The sequence below is a fragment of the Perognathus longimembris genome, chromosome 23 (assembly GCF_023159225.1).
Source record: "Perognathus longimembris pacificus isolate PPM17 chromosome 23, ASM2315922v1, whole genome shotgun sequence".
Taxonomy (NCBI): domain Eukaryota; kingdom Metazoa; phylum Chordata; class Mammalia; order Rodentia; family Heteromyidae; genus Perognathus; species Perognathus longimembris.
In genome coordinates, this window is record NC_063183.1 from 12,613,063 (window position 1) to 12,632,387 (window position 19,325).

The window sequence follows — 19,325 nt, forward strand, 5'->3', positions numbered from 1 at the left end:
TGTCCTCCCAGAGACCCCGGAGGAGGGGTAGGTGTGTGTGTGTGTGTGTGTGTGTGTGTGTGTGTGTGTGTGTGTGTGTAGAAAGAGCTCAGTCTCTTTTGTCCTTGGCCCCAGCATCCAAGCCATGTGCCTCAGTTCTTTTCCTGGTGCTCAGAAGCTGGGAACCCACCCACCCCCTTGGGGAGCCCATCAGGGCTCCTCTTTGTGTCAGATATTCCTGCCCCAAAGAATCCCCTGTCCCCAACCCCCTGCCTCATGGCTCCCATGTTTGTAGTTTCCCAAATCCTAAGAAAGGAAGAAAGCCACACCGCCTCTTCACCCTGGTGGGTTGAATCCTTCAATGTATCCCAGAAAGACAGTCGCCCATGTGAGCCTCTGAGCCTTAGTTTACCCATGTGACAGGTAGAGTCTTGTGCAGGTGAGTGAGACCAAGCGCATCAGATGGGGTCTGAATGGTGACCTGCGATTAGCCTGGAGCTGACGACTCCCAGAACTGGTGTTGGGCACTGTTCCATCTACAGCAGGATGAGTCCCCTCAGAGCCGCTGGGGACCCCCACTCTGGAGTGTGTGCCACGGCCCCAGGGGCAGTGAACAGCCCTCCGGATTCCATGCCAGCACAACGTGCGGGGGACTCATGAGGCAGGGGTGACCCCTGGTGGTGAGAGCTCTCCCCAGGAGCCTGTGGGGACTAAGGATGCCCTATTCCCCTTCCACCTTGGAAGCTGGAGGAGGAGAAAATGACCTTTGTGCTTATTGGGAGGCAGAGGTCAAGAACAAGCCCTAAACCTGCCTCCACCACCGGCCAGGTGGAGCAATGAGCCCCCGGAGCTCCGGGCTCCCCTCAGCTCCTGCTGAACACCAGCAGAGGGAAAGCGCCTGGCCAGTGTCTGCAGAATGGCTGTCACAAGGGCCAGGCCTGGTATCATCATATGACCCACCTGCCCTGGGGCCTCTCTTGATCACTAAGCTTCCTTTACAAAGAGATACAGCACCTGGAGGTGTGTGTGTGTGTGTGTGTGTGTGTGTGTGCGCGTGCACGCGCACGTGCACATTGTGAAAGCTTGGTGGAAGGAAGAGTGGAAAGAGAAGGTGGTTACAACGTGGAGGTCCATCAAGGCACCATGGCCTTGTGAGAACAGGAGGCAGAAGGGCATGGCGACCTTGGAAAGGTTTGTGGGCCTTGTGAAGGGGCTTGGGTGTCACACAGGTCCTCTCACAGATGAAAGGGGAGCACAATGTTTTGTGGCATTGTGCAAAGGAAAAAAAAAAAAGGACCACACAAGACTATTAGATCTAGATTCCTAGGCTGTTTTTGTTGCGTGGTAGCTCTATCATCTTAGGAACCTTTTTTTTTTTTTTTTTTTTTTTTCCATCCTGGGCTTGAACTCTGGCCCTGGGCCTGGGCATTGTCCCTGAGCCTCTTTGTGCTCAAGACTTACACTCTACCACTTGGGCCACATGGTCACTTTGGGCTTTTTTTGAGTTTATTGGAGATAAGAGCCTCAGGGAGACTTTTCTGCCCAGGCTGGCTTCAAACTGTGACCGTCAGATCCCAGCCTCCTGAGTAGCTAGGGTCACAAGTGTGGGCCACCGGCACCGAATGAGTTCCTGCTTTTAAACTTGAGTGACTCACTGAAGCTCCACAAGCAGCATCCAGCGCCCTGTGCTTTGTTCAACTGCGGCACTGGGACCAGCATCGGCAATGTAGCTGTCAAGAGCTGCCGGTCCCCCCTCCCGTGCCCCCCTCCCTCTCCCCCCCCTGCCCTCCAGGAGTCACCGGAGAAGCCCTCTGGGCTGCAGCTTGGGGCCATCTACTTATTTCTCTGAAAATGTCAAAATGTATCAGAAAAAAATGGAGTGCATCTGTTTGGGTTAATTACTGAGCACACACCTCGATGGTCTGATGCTTCTGAAATGTCACCTGCAGAGGCCCATGGGAAGGAGGTGGGAACACTTGGTGACATGAAGTGAGTCTAATGAAGCTGAGTTACAGTGGCTCCACTTAGAGGGAGCTTTCACGGCCAGTGGCTTAGGCACACACACGTCACCCTGACTGTACCTGGTGGAAGTGGTGACACCTCGACGCTTGGTGCCAATTACATCCATTGACTGCTGGGAAGTGTCAAGGTTGGCGCTGGAGTCCCGCCAGCAGGGGGCTCTCCAGCACATTAGAAGACTCACTGTAATAGCCTGGTGTGACTGACAGCACAGTACAGCTCAGTGAAGACGGGTCTATTTGATGGTTTGGGGGCCGGAATGAGGAGCAAGAATAGGTTAAAGGCTGAGCTCTTCTGGAAGGACTGTGCATAGCAATCACCTGGGGACTTACTGAAATTCTACTGGACATGGTAGGGTACACCTGGAATGCCACACTTGGGGGCAGAGGAGGGAGAATTATGTTCCAGGCCAGGCCTGGGCTCCACTCTGAGGCACTGTTTCTTGCTCAAAGTGGGGAAAAAATAGAGAAAAAAAACTCCAGTCCAGGGTGGGGTCCTGTGCTGCATTTCTACTGAGTGCCCACTGAGGCGTCTCATGCAGCTTCTGGCCCCGGGGGGGGGTCACAGTGGGGTATGTGGGGGGGGGGGAAGATGGACAGGCTCGAAGTCTGACTCTGCCCTTGCCTAACCTTTCTGAACTTCAGATTCCTCCTATATAAAAAAGGGGTGCCCTTGCCTTTAGGATCTTTACAGGATTTGGGGGTGATGGCATGATAGTGAGATTATTTCCTGTTCTGCAGATTCATCTGGGCTCCTCCATCTCCCTCTGCAGTGTCTGGTCCTCCCCTCCATCTCCCTCTGCAGTGTCTGGTCCTCCCCTCCCTTTGTCCCTCTGCAGTGTCTGGGCCTCCCCTCCATCATCCCCTGCAGTGTCTGGTCCTCCTCTCCATCTCCCCCTGCAGTGTCTGGTTCTCCTCTCCATCTCCCCCTGCAGTGTCTGGTCCTCCCTCCCCCCTGCAATGTCTAGTCCTCCCCTCCCTCCTCCCTCCCTCCCTCTGCAGTGGCTGTCCTCTTCCTCCAGATGGGGGTCTCTCTACCTTGGCACTTCGCTCTGTGTGGCTGCTGTCCTGTGCCTTCTGGGATGGTGCACAGCATCTGGGGCCTCCCCGAGTGGATACCCGTAGCCCACGCTCCAGGCTTATGATAACCAAACCCAGGTCTCCACACAGTGCAGAGTGTCCCCTGAGGCAAAGTCATTCATGGTTATGAAACAAGGCTCCACTTAATAATCTGTATTAATAATCCCCCCCGGAGACGTAATGTTCCTGTTCTGTGCCAGGTGATAAGGCGGGGACGTGGTGGGGGGAGCAGGCATGGTGGGGCCCTGGCCTCGCGGGGGCACTGCTCCTCTGGCAGCCTCTGTCGTCTCAGCTGGGCAAAGGGTGCAGCCCTGCTGCCCACCACCAGGTTTGTGAGGAGACAAGGTGAGCTTTGACTCCCTAGTGCCAGGCTCCAGACGGAGGCATGAGCCACTGGGTGCGCCTGAAGGGGGGGGGGAGGAGAGCCAAGAGAGTGAGGACAGATGCCCTGTGGGCAGCAGGGCTACAAGGACAGCGAGTAACAGCAAGTGCATAGCGGGGAAGGACAGGGCTGCAGGAAAACTGGTTGAAACTGGAGAGACAGAGAGAAGGGAGGAGGGAGTGTGATACAGTGAACAGAGAGTGGGGAGATGAGAGACGGACTGAATGTACACAAGACACAGGATGGCAAGGGAGGCCGTGGGAGGGGACATGAGCCCAGGTGGAAGGGAGACAACAGCCAATGTCACTTCATGGTCTGGGTTAGCTGCAACAGCCCCCGCAGGGTGGCTTGTTTGTGCGTTCTAAACGTCCCTAAATCTGATTAAAAAGGAGACAAGGGCCACTTGCCAGGCCAGCCCACTTCTTGTGGAGGTAGCGGTTGGAGCACGCCCAGCCTTGAGGGGAAACGAGGCAGGAATTGTGGGAATTGGATTATAATACAAGGACTGCTGGTGCTGCCGAGGCCCTGTGCCCAGCAGAGCATGCTGGGACGGCTGACCGGAAGAGCACGAGGTGGACAGCACTGGTTTGCTTTGACCAAGCAGCTCTCAAGGTGCCTGGGCTAGGCCTAAAATATACCAGCCCAGAGCAATGGTACTCTGGTTGCTTTTGGGGGGGGGGCTAGGAACCCAGGTTGGGTCACCTAAAGTCCACTTACCACCACGACTCTGAAACAACAGTCTCTGAAATGGCTGGTGTGGAGGAGCTTTTGCTTTTATTAGAAAGATAGAGGGCATGCCGTCATTCCTCATGGAGGGAATGGGTCACGGTGCGGGCTCTGCGACGATCTTCCAGAGCTCCTGCAGCAAGCACAAGGACAGGATCTGAGGGTGCGTGGGCAGGGCCACCCCCGGCCGGTCCTTGGTCAAGGAGAGCGCACAGAGGGCAAGGCAGGGCAGCATGAGGCCAGCCGCCGGGGGCCGGGAGCGTCCTCCTGAGGCCTGGGCTGAATTTCATCACAGCAGAGGTATCAGCTCAAGAGGCGTCCGAGGTCACACAATCACTGGGGACTGGGGATGGCCCCAGCTGTCACTGTCCCCACAGTGTGGGGGCCTTAACTGCCATGTCCCGTGGCAGAGCCCCGTGGCCCTGCAAGGCCAGTTTTAATGGTGGCAGGTACAGAGCATGTGCCCCTGCGCCAGGCTGTGTGGTGCCCTGGGGCCTCAATTTCTACTTGGACATTGATGGGGACCCCAGGTAGGGAAGCTGCTTGGGGGGATGGTGAGGGCCAGCCACCCCTGCACTGGACAGGGAAATGCAGCCTTGTGCCACTCCCTTGTCATCCCGATTCCTGCTTAGAATGAGGCCTGGATCTCCACAGACACTGGCACAAAGAGGCCACAGCCAAGAGGCAGAGAGAACAAAAGAGGTTTGCTCGCTCTCTATCATGGATTTTTACGAATTTGGCTCCGGGTAATTTTAGGGTAATTTTGACTTCAAATTCTCTCTAAGTGCTGGGTTTAAGAGCTGTAATAGGGAGTGACATGGATACAGAAATACATCTCAGCTCTGCCATTTCCTGGCTGGGTGACTCAGCCCATCTCGACTGCTGCTGTAAAGATGAACCTGGACAGTGGACACAAGGTGCTCATATGGTACCCAGTGAGTGCGAGCTCTCACTGCTACTCATTTCCGGGCCTGGTGGGAAGGGGTCTTGAGGAGCCTGGGAGGGAAGGGCCTGAGGCACTGAGAGGACTCAGCAGGGGAATGAATGCTGCAGGGCCTTACCAGCTGCCGGATGCGCTCGTAAATGAGCAGCTGCGGGAAGGAGGCCTCCACTGGCTCCACCGCAAAGCGCAGTCTGCCCTCGGCTAGCTTCTCCAGTGCCTGCAGGGAGGAGCGGAAGTGGTCGTAGGCTTCGCACGTGACGTCCAGGTGTCTCAGAGTGAAGTTGAGCCTGTGGAGGGGCAGGTGGATGGCAGCCAGCTGTCAGGGGTTGGGAGGGCTCCGGGGCCTCCTGCAGCTCACTTCTCCAACTGGTGCCTGCAGCGTGCTCAGTGTCCGAGCTACGACACTGGCAACTGTCAATGTGCCTCGAGGACCCTGGCACTGTCAGCAGTGATGTCGCTAGGAACGCACACAATGTACAGACCTGACCCCTAATCTATGGGGTGGAAGAGGCAAAGACACAGCACAGCCATTTCAGCCGGCGGACTCACCAAGGACACCAAGACAATACATAGGAATATACGACCCATGTAACGGGTTTTTTTGGCCAGTTCTGAGGCTTGAACTCAGAGCCTAGGGATTGGCCCTGAGCTCCTCTGCTCCAGGATAGTGCTCTACCACTTGAGCCACAGTGCCACTTCTGGTTTTCTTGGTAATTTATTCGAGGTAAGAGTCTCAGACTTTTTTTTTTTTTGGCTTGGGTTGGCTTTGAGCCAGGATCCTCAGATCTCAGCCTCCTGAGTAGCTAGGATGACAGGCGTGAGCCACTGGTGCCTAGCTACGTAAAGTTATTTGGTTGGTTCCTTTTTTCTTTTGCTTCCTTATAGTACTGGGGTTGAACCCAGGGCCTCGCACCCAGGTGAGCTCTGCTCTTTGCTATTCTTACTCTTATCCATGCCAGCATCTCACATTCAGGTTTTGGAGACACAAGAGCAAAGAGAAACAAAGTTTAATAGAGAAACTAAGTTCAAGTATACTAAAGGCCTCAGCATAGGCTGGACCCAGGTGCCCCTGGGGTCGCTGTCTGCCTCTGCCTCACTGTGGCCTGCACAAACCCCTGGAGGCTCTCAGCCTCTCCCGCTTCCTCTGTAGGTGGAGAGGGCAGGGAAGACAGCGGCATATCACATGGGTGAGAGATGAGCCCAGTCCAGCACACAGTAGGACCAGCCCATGCCGGCACACAGTGAGAGGCCGTGGCCAGCGCAGCACGCAGCTGGAGGGAGGCAGCCAGCCGCGGAGCTCACCTCTTCTCCACGGACAGGATGGCGGTGCAGGCGTTCTTCAGTCTGTGCACCAGTCGGGAGAGCGTGTTAAACAGTGCATCTGTCAGGTCGTCGTCGTAGAACACTGTGGGGAGAGGGGTGTTGGGAAACACACGGAGAGACCCAGGAGGACGTGGCAGAGGTGGTGAGGGGACAAGGGCAGGTGTGACACTGGAGGACAGCCTCACCTTCGGCGGCGAACAGGATGGTGGTGTGGTTGTACAGGTCGGCGATGTCTTCCTCTGACCAGCTGAAGGGGACCGAGGGGTCTGCAGAGGAAACAGGAAGTGGTGAGGGGCACTCCTTCCCCTCCTGGTCGCCAGCTCCCGGCAGGGACAAAGCAAAGGAAATTCTGGGACAAGAGATAGGGCCACGGGGCTGGGAATAAGGCCTAGTGGCAAGAGTGCTTGCCTCCTATACATGAAGCTCTCGGTTTGATTCCCCAGCACCACATATATGGAAAACGGCCAGAAGTGGCGCTGTGGCTCAGGTGGCAGAGTGCTAGCCTTGAGCGGGAAGAAGCCAGGGACAGTGCTCAAGCCCTGAGTCCAAGCCCCAGGACTGGCCAAGAAAAAAAAAAAAAAAAAAAGAAGAAGAAAAATAATTGGAAACAGTCTGTAAGGCCAGTAAAGACATACAGTGGTATGTCCATTGGCACAGCCATCAAAAACTGCACAGTGCCAGAGGCTATTGGTGAGTTGAAGCACCTGTGAAAGAGCTTGTAAAAAGAGCCACAGATGGGTTGGTAATGGGGCTTAGTAATAGAGTGCTTGCCTAGTAGGCATGAAGCCCTGAGCTTGATTCCTCAGCACCACATAAACAGAAAAAGACAGAAGTAGTGCTGTGGCTCAAGTAGTAAAGCGCCAGCCTTGAGCAAAAAGAAGCCAGGGACAGTGCTCAGGCCCTGAGTTCAAGCCCCAGGACTGGCCAAAAAAAAAAAAAAAAGAGATAGGGCCACGGCAACCGGTGTCAGCAGATAGGCCCTGTGTGTGTAGATGGCTGGTGACAGGCAGGCAGGTTCCAGCCTTGGCCCGGTGTGAATGCCATCTGTGACCACACTGCCCAGGGCTCTGTCCTTGCTGGGTTACACCCCACCCCCCGGCCCCTGAGACTTGCTGCAATTCATTGAGCTGCAGAAGGAATCCAGAAACTCTCCTACCAGTGCCAGCAGGGAGTGGGCTGTCTGTGTCAGACCTGGGGTGCCCGTGTGCTCCGCCCAGCCCGGATGGGAGCTGCCATCCCCTCGATGGACAGCTGCTGCTCACTGGGCAGTGGAGGGAAGCAGCCTCGAGGTGTCAGGACCATGGTAGGACTCTGCTGCTCCGTCAGACCCCACGGCCGAGGCCTCGGGCACCACAGAGGAATCGGAACCAGGGGCCACTGGGACACACACCTGTGCAGAGGTCCGCCTTCAGCCAGTCCAGCTCTTTGACCTTAACCACACCACCTGCAAACCAAAACCAGAGCTGCCAAATGGGGCACACCATCAGGAAAGAAACCAAGGTCCACCGGTGCATGCCTCCCTCTCACCCCATACCCACCCACTCATTGGTCCACGCAGCCCATCATCTTCCCGCCCGTCTAGCCACAGGCCTTCCAGCACTCTTCCTCCATGTGTGTTTTCAGTGCTAAGTGTGGGCACTACCAGACACAGAGAATGTGCTCACTGAGGAGTCCTGGCCCACGACCATGGGGACTGGCAACGCTCTGAGAGCTGGCAGGTTCAGACTATAGGGGACTTCATGCTCAAGGCACTGCTAAGAGGATGGGCAGATGCATGGGAGGAGAGGAAAGAATGCATGTCAGGCTAGGGGATGCTGGGAAAGCACCTAGCAACCTTTCTTTCTCTCTCTCTCTCTCTCTTTTTTTTTTTGCCAGTCCTGGGCCTTGGACTCTGCCTGAGCACTGTCCCTGGCTTCTTTTTGCTCAAGGCTAGCACTCTACCACTTGAGCCATAGCACCACTTCTGGCCTTTTATATATAAGTGGTGCTGAGGAATTGAACCCAGGACTTCATGTATATGAGGCAAGCCATATTTCCAGCCCCTAGCAACCCGCCTTAGAAAAGAAGCCAGAGACCTGCTCTTCCTCTATTTTCTTTCTTTTTTTTTTTTGGCCAGTCCTGGGCCTTGGACTCAGGGCCTGAGCACTGTCCCTGGCTTCTTCCCGCTCAAGGCTAGCACTCTGCCACTTGAGCCACAGCGCCGCTTCTGGCCGTTTTCTGTATATGTGGTGCTGGGGAATCGAACCTAGGGCCTCGTGTATCCGAGGCAGGCACTCTTGCCACTAGGCTATATCCCCAGCCCTATTTTCTTTTTTTGTTGGTTGTGGGGCTTGAACTCTGGGCCTGGGTTCTGCCCCAGAGCTCTTCAGCTCAAGGCTCGCTCTCCATCACCTGAGCCACGGTGCCACTTCTGGTTTTCTGGTGGTTGTTAGACATAAGAGTCTCATAGACTTTGCTGCCTGGGCTGGCTTTGAACTGCGATCCTCAGATCTCAGCATCCTGAGTAGCTAGGATGACCGATGTGAGCCACTGGCACCCAGCTTTCTTCCTCCATTTTCTTGAAGCCGGGGAAGCAATAGAGCCCACCTCCCAGCCACCATTTGGGTGTCTGTCCTGCCTGCCTGCCTGTCAGGGACATCTCTCCTGCCGGGCCTCACCTCCAGCGGCTGCCAGGTGGCTGTTGAGGACAACGTTTCGCTGGCACATGGCCAGAAGGTCCGCGCCAACATCTGGAATGACAAGGGCTGCTGTGGGTTGTGGGGGGTTAGGACGCTTGTCCCCAGGGGTCCTCCCGGAGACCTGCTCCCCAAAGTGCAATGGCAGAGAGCAGAGCCACAACCCTTGTGCTCTTTTCAGTGGCATTCCTGTGGATGTGAGATGCAGGTAAAATGAGTCCCCACATCTCTCAAATACAGGAAGCACGCCCTGCATTCCTCCTGTGTACCCCCAGGCTGCGCATGAGGACTCCCAAGTCACAGGCTCAGTGACCAGATCAGCTCGAGTAACCAGGACGAGCAAACGTTGGGTTTGAACCCAGGGTCTCTGACCCCAAAGTGAGGCTCACTCTGAAACCCCAGAACTCACTGGGACCAGAAAGGGTGCTCAGTTTGACTCATGGATTCACAGCACAGTCAAAGAAGGAGAGGTGGCGCTCCAGGGTGGGTCATTGCAGGCCACCGTGCTGTCTCCTCCTCCCCCCAACTCCAGCTGCCTGGGATCTCTCCCTGTGTCAGCACGGCTGACGTGAAGTACAGGAGCTGCACAATGGGAAAACAGTGCTTTTGGACAAACGAACTTTCTACGAGGAGAATGGGTGCATGGTACCCATTCAGCTTGGGAGCCGAGTGTGGTGGTGCAGGCTAGTCATCTTGGCACTCAGGGACTGAAGCAGGAAAACGGAGCTCAAGACTGACTTGAGCGCCATCTAGAGGTCACTGCCATGATTACACCAGCATGCCTTTTCAAAGCCCACCGTGGCTCCATGGAGCTCACTCAGCCTGTCAGTTGGCTGAGTCTGACCACTGTACCACTGTGTGGAAGAGGCACGGATGCAAGGTGAGGGGTAGAATGGCACTTTCCAGGTGATCTTGGCAACTTCTTTGTGACTCTAACAGGATTTCAAAATAAAAAAAAATGGAAGCAGAGCCCAGTTGTTAGAACAAGTTATACTCGTTCCTCAGAACCAGACAACTATGCACAGAGATGCTCGACAGCTGTGCAATCACCAGATGTGAAAAAAAGTGGAACCATTAAAATGCCCAGTGATGAACTCACAGTTAATTTCTAATGACATGGGGAAATTTTGGCAGGCTGGCTTTCTATGTGTGTACACATATGGCATCTACATAAAGTTTGAGCTCAGCTATTTTTTGGGGGGTATGTGCACATAAAGAAAAATAAAGCTGGGTGCACGCTGCTCACACCTGTCATCCTAGCCACTCAGGTGGCTGAGATCTGAGGATTGCAGTTCAAAGCCAGCCTGGAGTCTGTGAGACTCTTATTTTCCATGAACCACCAGAAAATGAGAAGTGGTGCTGTGGCTCAAAGTGGTAAAGCAAGAACACTCAGGGACAGCTCCCAGGCCCTGACTGGCAAAAAAAAAAAAAAACATTGTAAAAATTGTTGGGGTTCCTCTAGTCCCGGTGTTAAAGTGCCTGCCTAGCAAGCACAAAACCTCAGTACTGCCAAAAAGGGAGGAAAAAAAGAAAGATTGCAATATAGACTGAAAAAAGATTACAAAACAGGCATTAAAATAGAAGGTGTTTATGACAGCTGTGCTGTGCTGGCTGGGTCTGTCCGGGGTGGAGTTCTATCAGGCATACAGTGGGTGACAACTAAGTCACGTGTTGAATGAGCCTCGGAGGCTGTAAGGTATGGAGAGGTTTTATGACTCATTTTATCGATTTGCTGTTTGACAAATTTCCTAATTAATAGAGAAGCCTCATACGACCAGGCCTCACGGTTTTCTGCTCTTTGTTGGGGTGCAAGCAGAGAAGGGGCATCAGGAGTGCCTGGAGGTGCAAGGTGGCTGCCTGGATGCTGCTGGGTGCCCTGATGTCACTGACAAACAATGGGGGGGGGGGAACCAGGAGAATGATGGGGCAAGATCGACCACAGCCCACATCCAGCTCCTGGAGTCTCTGCTGCGGTTTGGGTGTGTTGATGTGAGGACCCCTTCCCCCCCTCCATATTTGAGCTGTGGACGGGTTACCTGTGCAGTACACCGTCCTGGCCACTGTGGCTGCCACGATGCTGGCCAGGCCCGTGCCTGCCCCGAGCTCCAGCGCCGTGCACCCCTGGAAGAGGTCCCGTCGGAACAGGATGTAATCTGCCAGGAACAGAGCGCCCCGCCACACCTGGGGGGGAGGGAGGAGGACAGCAGCTGCTGGGGGGGCTCCAAGGACCCTGCAGGGGGACAACGGGACGTGGACAGCGCCTACCCACCTGCTTGCCAACATCCTCCAGGGGGGTGGCCATGGTATGCTCTGGACGGATGGAAACCAAGAGAGAAATGGCCAGGGTGAAAAGGGGAAGGACAGAAGACCATGGTGTGCGTGTGCGTGTGAGTGCATGTGCAGGAGTGTGCAAATCTGCCAGCACAGCATAGACCCTGCTGCCAGGTGGGAGGAGTGTGTGCCGCCAGGACCAAGTGCCCTCTCACTCTCCTTTCGCTCTGAGGGCAACCCTGCCTCATGGCTTGGAGCCTTGGGCCACCGAAGGTCCTGACCCAGCTCAAAGACACACGTCACCATCTTCCTCTACCTTCAGTACTGCTGCTTTATAATGGCCACACGTTTAGATGATAACAATAATGACAACTCATCTGGAAATACTGTCTTCCACTTAGAACCACAAAGAAAAAGTGAGTTTGAATTGATACCCTTTCGTTGAAAGTTGAAGAGGAGTGTGATTCAGTGTGCACCAGTGTTATCAAGGGCCGGATATGGCAGGGTAAACTCCCAGGGATGGGGAGAAAGGAGTGGAAAGGTGAGAAGAGCAAGGAGAGAGAAACCACAAAACATTTGCAATGACAAGCCATCGTGTGAGCTCCCACAGCACAGTGGGGCTGGCCTGAACCAACCCTTTCACAAATAGTACGAAGGAAGACGAAGGAGGCCTAGAGGTGGAGGCCAGAGCCCTGTGGGTACCTGGGGACGCTAAGCCTGCCCCCCGCCCCCACCCGTGGCCTGCATGTCCCTGGCTCACCTTGGTTCCTACAGGCTCGCAGTGCAAGCACCTCCCTGCAACCGACTGGGGGCCATGCATATGCTATTCCCAATGGTGTGTCTCTGTGCCAGGTGACAGTGCTGTGTGGGCTGCTCCGGGGGGACCGAGCCCCTGCTCTGAGGGCTTTTCCAGGGCAAGCCTGGCCAGATTCTGCCCTACCTGAAGAATGGGATGTGAATCAAAGGGGACTTATAGCTGGGTGTCCATGGCTGACACCTGGAATCCTAGCTACTCAGGAGGCTAAGATCTGAGGATTAAGGTTCAAAGCCAGCTCAGGCAGGAAAGTCTGTGAGACTCTGGTCTCCAATAAACCACGAAAAAAGCTGGAAGTGGAACTGGGGCTCAAGTCGTAGAGCACTAGCCTTGAGCAAAAAAGTTCAGGCAACATGCCTGGGCCCTGAGTTCAAGCTCCAGTGCCGGCACACACACAAAGGTGATTTGCATATTGTCATCCAGTGTCTTGGAAACTCAAGTAAACCCAACTCCTTGCCCAAGGTTGTGAGGTATCGGGCCTGATAAATGGCCAGTGAGTTGGCAACTGGAACTGGAAGCTACCTGCTGGTCTCCCGGGGGCCTCCTGCCTTCACCAACAAGGTGATGGGACCTCGGAGCCTGTGGAGCTCACACCAGCAAGACCCTACTTATCCTGTCACTCCTAGTTTGCAGAAGTGGAGGTTCAAGCCCCCCCCCCCCCGCCCCCCGTCTATCATCAGACAGAGCCACAAGAGAGACCTAGGTCTTGTCCCTCTCCAGTGAGGAGATGTGAGCCACAGCACCATTTTCCTGTGCGAAATGCAGAAGGAAGGTGAGTTCAGGTCAGTGGGGTGGTGACGGGTGTGGGTGGTTCATGCTCTGCACTCCCTGGAAGCAGGACTTGGGTCTGATGGAGCAGGGAGCGGGAGATGATCTGCTCTGGAAAGCACCCTTGGCTGGGAGTGAACTGCCGCTCCCATTTCATCAGAGCAGGTTCCTGCTTGTGTCTGCCTAGGATGTGCTGGCCTGGACCTGAACTCAGAACCCACATCTGCAGTATTCTTGGGCTCTGCCCCGTGCTGTGGGGTGGCCCGGGTGTTGGGGAGCCAGCCCTTACCTATCTGGATGATGCTGTGGGGACAGCTTTCCGGCGCCTCGGGTCCCAGGGCGTCGGCTTCCTCCTGCGTTAGGATGGTGGGATGTACCTTGTCTCTTGGAGGCTTGGCCAGGTCAGGCTCCGAGGTGGCCCGTGGTCTCCTCACCACATCCAGATCCCCGTCCTCATCCAGCTGAGCACCCAGCCCTTCCTGGCCAGCCTGGAGAGCCAAAGCCTCACCAGTGTGGCTGCTTCTCGGAGGAGGAGACCCTGGGCTGCCTGACCCAGGGGGAGGGGCCTTGCGGGCATGCATATCTCCGTGACAGGCAAGCTCAGGTCCCGAGTCTGTCCCCGAGTCTCGGTTCCATAGAAGCTTGAACTGGGAGAGAAAAACTGAAAAAACAAGGCACAAAATGAGAATCATTTCAGAGGTCTTTTGTTTGTTTCCTCTCCTTCTGATAGTTCATTACTAGATGAAAATGTGTGTGTGTGTGTGTGTGTGTGTGTGTCTGTTCTGGTCCTGAGGCTTGAATTCAGGACCTGGGCATTGTCCCTGCAAGGCTAGAGCTCTACCAGTGTGAATGACAGCTCCATTTCCAGCTTTTTGATTGTTAATTGTTAATTAACAATTGTTAATTGTTTTTTGGTCAGTTGTGAGGCTTGAGCTTGAGGCCACTTCTGGTTTTCTGGTAGTTAATTGGAGATAAAAGTCTTACAGACTTTCCTGCTGGCTGGCTTTGAACCTGCAGTCATCCGATCTCAGCCTTCTGAGTAGCCAGGATTATAGGCGTGAGCCACCAGTGCCTGGCTGGATAGCATGTCTTTATAGCATCCAAGACTTAGCTCATGGGCTAGGAACGTAGCTTAGTGGTAGAGTGCTTGCCTAGTATGCAAGAAGCCCTGGGTTCCATTCCTCAGGACCACATAAACAGAAAAAGCTGAAAGTGGCGCTGTGCTCAAGTAGCAGAGTGCTAGCCTTGAGCAAAAGAAGCTCAGGAACAGTGCCTAGGCTCTGAGTTCAAGCCCCAGGACTGGCAAAAAAAAAAAAAATGCCTTAGCTCAGGTGCCTCTGCTCTGGATTCCTACAGCACCCCACATGTGCACCAAGTTTTGGAGCACTCCCCCAGCACCTCACCTGCCTCACCATCACCCCACAAACAGGCACCGAGCATCAGCTGTGTGCTGGGGCCATGCCAGGCACCGGATATAGAGCAGAGAACAGGATCACGGGGCCATGTTCTGGGATGGTGCGGGAAATGTCACGCTTTATTTTGTGTGGCACAGATGGGGTATTCAGAGAATGCAAGGATCATTACCCTTTCTCTGCCACAGATTAGACAGGAAATATTTTAAGCTCTCTGAGTCAGATGACCTCTGAGGCAGCTCCTCAGCTCTGCCACCTCAGCAACAGTAAAGCCTGTAAACAAGTGGGTCTGGCTGCTTCGCCAGAACAAGGTGTGGCCAGGGTGGGTCCAATGGGCTGGGGTGGGGCACGAAGGAAGTGGCAGTTATTAATAACCATACCAACAATGATGGATGCAGGGTGACTGGGGTGGGGAGGGCAGCCGGGGGCTGGTTGGGGAGGGAAAAGGAGAGAGCCGAGAGGGAGGAAACAGGCAGCCGGGCACGTACTGCAAGCAGCTGACTGGGGTAGGGCAGGGGGACTGGCTTGGGGGATGGAGCCCCCGGGTGGCCCCCTGCACTGAAGCATGGGCTCATTCACACCTGCCCTGCCATCATCGGGCCTCAGGCTTAGGAAAGCACACATGTTCATGAAGGAAGGATGCGTACATGGTGGGAGGATGACAGGCACACAGTCATCTTGTCTTCTTAATGCTTTCCCCAAGACCAGGGTGAGAATACAACCTAACATAGGATCCAGGGAACCCTGCTGGAGCCCAGGGCCTTACCGGGCTGGCCCACGCTGTTCAGCCGCACCATGAGGTGCCTGTGGTTGGGAGTATAGAGGTGGACGTCCGACAGCACGGTGTCACTCCTGAAGGTCACCTCATCCATGGCTGCATCTGTCACTCCTGAGACAGGAGCACCTGTGGGGAGGGCAGGACAACGGTTCTCAGAGGCCAGCTTTTCGTGACCCAGCCCAAGACGCTTCCCTGGCCAATTCCCTTGCATTTTTCATGAGGTGCCAGCCAGAACTTCATTGTTTTGTTTACACTGTATCTATCTTTAGAGTAACATTTTATTTATGGAAAGGAAGTTTCCTTTCTCTTTTTCTTTTGGCCAGTCATGGGGCTTGAACTCAGGGCCTGAGCACTGTCCCTGGCTTCTTTTTTTTTTTTTTTTTTTGCCAGTCCTGGGCCTTGGACTCAGGGCCTGAGCACTGTTCCTGGCTTCTTTTTGCTCAAGGCTAGCACTCTGCCACTTGAGCCACAGTGCCACTTCTGGCCATTTTCGATATATGTGGTGCTGGGGAATTGAACCTATGGCTTCATGTATATGAGGCAATCACTCTTGCCACTAGGCCATATTCCCAGCCCCTTCATTTCTCTTTTCTGCGTGCGTGCGTGTGTGTGTGTGTGTATACATACATACATACATATATTCTTCATGTATATAAATTCTTCACACATATATATACTTCATATATAAAGGAAACTTCCTTTCCATAAATAAAGTGGTCACATATGTATGAAAAATTATACATATGAATTACATATATGTATACCTCTATCTATGTTTTTTTTTTTTTTGAGGCATGGTCTTACCATGTAGCCCAGGCTGGCTTTGTACTGCAATCCTCCTGTCTCTGCCTCCCCAGTGCTGGAATTACAGGTATGGACCACCACACTTGTTTCTCCTGGAACTTTTTTTTTTTTTTTTTTTGCCTGTCCTGTGCTGGGGCACTGTCCCTGAGCTTGTTTTGCTCAAGGCTATCACTCTACCTCTTGAGCCACAGTGTAACTTCTGGCTTTTTCTGTTTATGTGGTACTGAGGAATCAAACCCAGGTCTTCATGCATGCTAGGCAAGCACTCTATTACTAAGCCATATTCCCAGAGTCTCTTCTCCCTTAAACTGTTATTTTCTCCAGTTAGAATCCAATCATGATTTATACTGCACATTTAATTATTATGGCCTTTAGTCCTGTTCTGTTCTAGAAGCTGACATTGTGTACCTTTCTATCATTTGTTGTTCTAAAGCTTTCCTACTGAATTAAAAAAGAAGTGCCTTTAAGGACAGCAACTGAGGACTCGCTGTGCAGGTAACAGGAAGACATGGAGAAATCATGTGGTGACAGGAAAACAAGTAGAATTTAGAAAACCCATCTGGAGGCAAAGTGGTCAGAAACAGGAAAGATTCTGGAAAAGGATGCAACAGCCACAGTCTGATGGCTCTGAAGCTGAGCAGACCAGGTGGACACCTGTCCCCCTGCCCCTCCCCCTAGCGTAGTGACCTTGGAAAAATTACCTCCCTTCTCTGGACTTGTTTCTCTGTCATGTTCTTGCCTTGCAGGTGACTGGGGAATAAAGTGCTGAGCAGAGTCCCTTAAGCCATGGCAAATGTTCAAATACCAGCAACTTCTACAAGATGGGTTTTAGGTATTTGCTAAAACCAGTTCCTACCTGGGTAGGTATGAGCACTGGCTGTGTGCCCTGGGCCTGTCATGAAATCTATCCCAGTCTCAGTTTTTTCAACTGGCAATTGTGATGATCACAACTCAGACGTCCTCATGAAATGACGTCACCCACTCCTGGAGTGCTTAGGTTTATGTGTTTGTCATGGAGCAGTTGTCCCTTCATAAATGCTTTTAGGAAAAAGATGGTCTCCATGACACTGCCTCTCTCCTGACTTTCCCACACAACATTATAAAAAAAAAAAAAAGCATGAAGCAGGGTGCTGTGAATCTGGCAAATCAATGTAGGATTTCATAATGTAGAGAGAAACTTATTTTCCTAATTCCAGGTTGGCTTTTTTTTTTTTTTTGGCAGTACCAAAAAGAAAGAAAGGAAAAAAGACTGAACTGGGCTGGGAATGTGGCTTAGTGGTAGAGTACTTGCCTAGCCTGCTGGAAGCCCTAGGTTCAATTCCTCAGCACCACATAAAAAGAAAAAGCCAGAAGTGGCGCTGCGGCTCAAATGGCAGAGTGCTAGCCTTGAGCAAAAAAAAAAAAAAAGAAGCCAGGGACAGTGCTCAGGCCCTGAGTCCAAGCCCCAGGACTGGCAAAAAAAAAAAAAAAAAAAAAAGATTGAACTTAGTGCAAACACTGTACCTCTTGAGCCATGCCTTAATCCTTTTGCTTTTGCTTTTCAGATAAGGTCTCTCTTTTTTGCCCAGGCTGCCTCTGACTGCTATCCCGGCATGGCTGGGTGATTATTCCAACTCATCAAGCTTCCCAAGAAATGTATGCTGCTGCAATGGAAGTTCCAGGTGACGATCTCCCCAGCTACCTGGGAGTAAGGGGGCTCTCTTTGTCTATCTAGCTTACAGCCTGTGGGAGGAGTAAAATAGACCACATTCAGACATCCTGAATGACACCCCCCCCCCCCCAAGTAGTAAGCACCAAAGTGTGACTTCTCAGAGCCTCCCTTTCTCCTCCAGCAGCTTTTCGCTTTGCCTTAATAAACACTCAATAAGCCGGGTGCCGGTGGCTCACTCCTGTCATCCTGGCTACTCAGAAGGATGAGATCTGAGGATCCACAGTTCGAAGCTGGCAATGGCAGGAAAGTTCGTGAGGCTCTTATCTCCAAGGAACCACAGAAAAAGCTGGGAGTGGTTCAAGCGGCGCCGCCAGCACAGGGAGCAATGTGGGAGCGAGTCCACGCTTCGGGTGGGACGCGGGTGGAGAGGGGCCTGGAGGGCAGGGAGGTAGGGCCCGGGCTCCGGGGTGCAGGGAAAGGCCCGGTCAGGTCGTGCCAGGGCCCGGAGGCCTCCTCCCCACGGGCGTGCCAGCCCCCCTGAACCCCAACCTTGTGGGTCAAACACCGGGGTCTCAAAAGGCCGCCACGGGAGCAGACACCTCCTTCCCTTCCCAGCCCGACGCCAAGAGGGGACCCGGGCGACGGCCCGGCATCTTCCCAACACCCTGGTCAAGACGGGAAACTGAGGCCAAGCGTGAGGCCAGGCTTTAGGCTGCACGTTCGCGGTCCCCAGGCTCGGTGCCAGGAGGGCCCTCCCGCGCCCTCTCCCGCCCCCTCCCACCGCCTGCCGCCGCCTCCCTCACGGGCTTACTCGCCGCGACCAGGGCCTGGGAGTCGCTTTCGACCCCTCCGCCGTGGGATTCAGGGGGCCGCCATGACGGCCGGTCTGCGCAAGCGCGGCCACGCCCCTAATCAACTCAGCGGGCCGCGGCACCGCCCGTGGCCACGCCTACTCTTCCAGGCCGCGCCTGCGTGTTGGGACCGCTGGCGGCTGCCTCTACCCTCGCTCGGGCTTGCCTATGGGGCCGCGCTGGCTCCGGTCACCAGCCGTGACCCGCCCCGGTGGGCACGCCCCGACTTTATCCTTTCATCCCGGGATGAGGGTGCGGTGGGCGGGGAGTAAAGGTTCAAAGGCCTAGGCCTTTGCAGGGTACTGGTCTCACAGCCTGTAATCCTGGCTACTCAGGAAGCTGAGCTCTGAGCATCGCGGTTCGAAGCCAGCCTGGGCAGTTAAAAAGAAAAAAAAAAATCAGTGAGACTCTTTTATCTCCAAGTAAACCACCAAGAAGCTAGAAGTGTTGCGGTGGCCCAAGTGGTGGAGAGCCAAGGATGCATGAAAAAAGCTCAGGGACAGCGCCTTGAGTTCTAGAGAGACAGGTGTGAGCCACCAGCACCTGGCACGTGCTATGTGCTTCGTGGGGTGTGTGTGTGTGTGTGTGTGTGTGTGTGTGTGTGTGTGTGTGTGCTGATTTTCTTACTGCCAGCTTTGAGTAGACAGGGAACCCCGGAAGGGGTGTACATAACACCCCTCTGTGCATCAGGTACATTCACGTAGGTAGGGACTCAGGTTGATCCTTGCAGATAAAAAGGCTCACAGGGATTCAGGGTCAGAACTTTCTGTCCATGATAAGACTCTGGATTTTTCTGTATGGGTTGAGGACCATGAAAGGATGGATTTCACACTGATGTGTTCACAGGCAC

General features: G+C 54.0%; 1 protein-coding gene across 1 annotated transcript; it reads right to left on the reverse strand.

Moving 5' to 3' along the window:
* Positions 1-3,198: 3,198 nt before the first annotated feature.
* Positions 3,199-18,508, reverse strand: Mettl22 (methyltransferase 22, Kin17 lysine). The gene is made up of 12 exons (XM_048331850.1): positions 18,436-18,508; positions 15,158-15,295; positions 13,269-13,640; positions 11,396-11,436; positions 11,163-11,307; positions 9,109-9,180; positions 7,842-7,895; positions 6,637-6,717; positions 6,431-6,533; positions 5,247-5,415; positions 4,180-4,318; positions 3,199-3,609 (listed from the first exon to the last, which is right to left on the reverse strand). Exons 2-11 carry the CDS (start codon positions 15,261-15,263, stop codon positions 4,283-4,285), a joined length of 1,179 nt encoding a protein of 392 aa, XP_048187807.1. The 5' UTR covers positions 15,264-15,295; positions 18,436-18,508; the 3' UTR covers positions 3,199-3,609; positions 4,180-4,282.
* Positions 18,509-19,325: the final 817 nt, after the last annotated feature.

Coding starts and splice junctions, on each gene's coding strand:
- Mettl22 (XM_048331850.1), bottom strand. CDS start 15,263: ATGGATGAGGTGACCTTCAGGAGTGACACCGTGCTGTCGGACGTCCAC. Junction 11,308..11,395: donor TGGAGGATGTTGGCAAGCAG/GTGGGTAGGCGC, acceptor CCTCCCCCCCAG/GTGTGGCGGGGCGCTCTGTT. Junction 7,896..9,108: donor CCACCTGGCAGCCGCTGGAG/GTGAGGCCCGGC, acceptor TTTGGTTTGCAG/GTGGTGTGGTTAAGGTCAAA.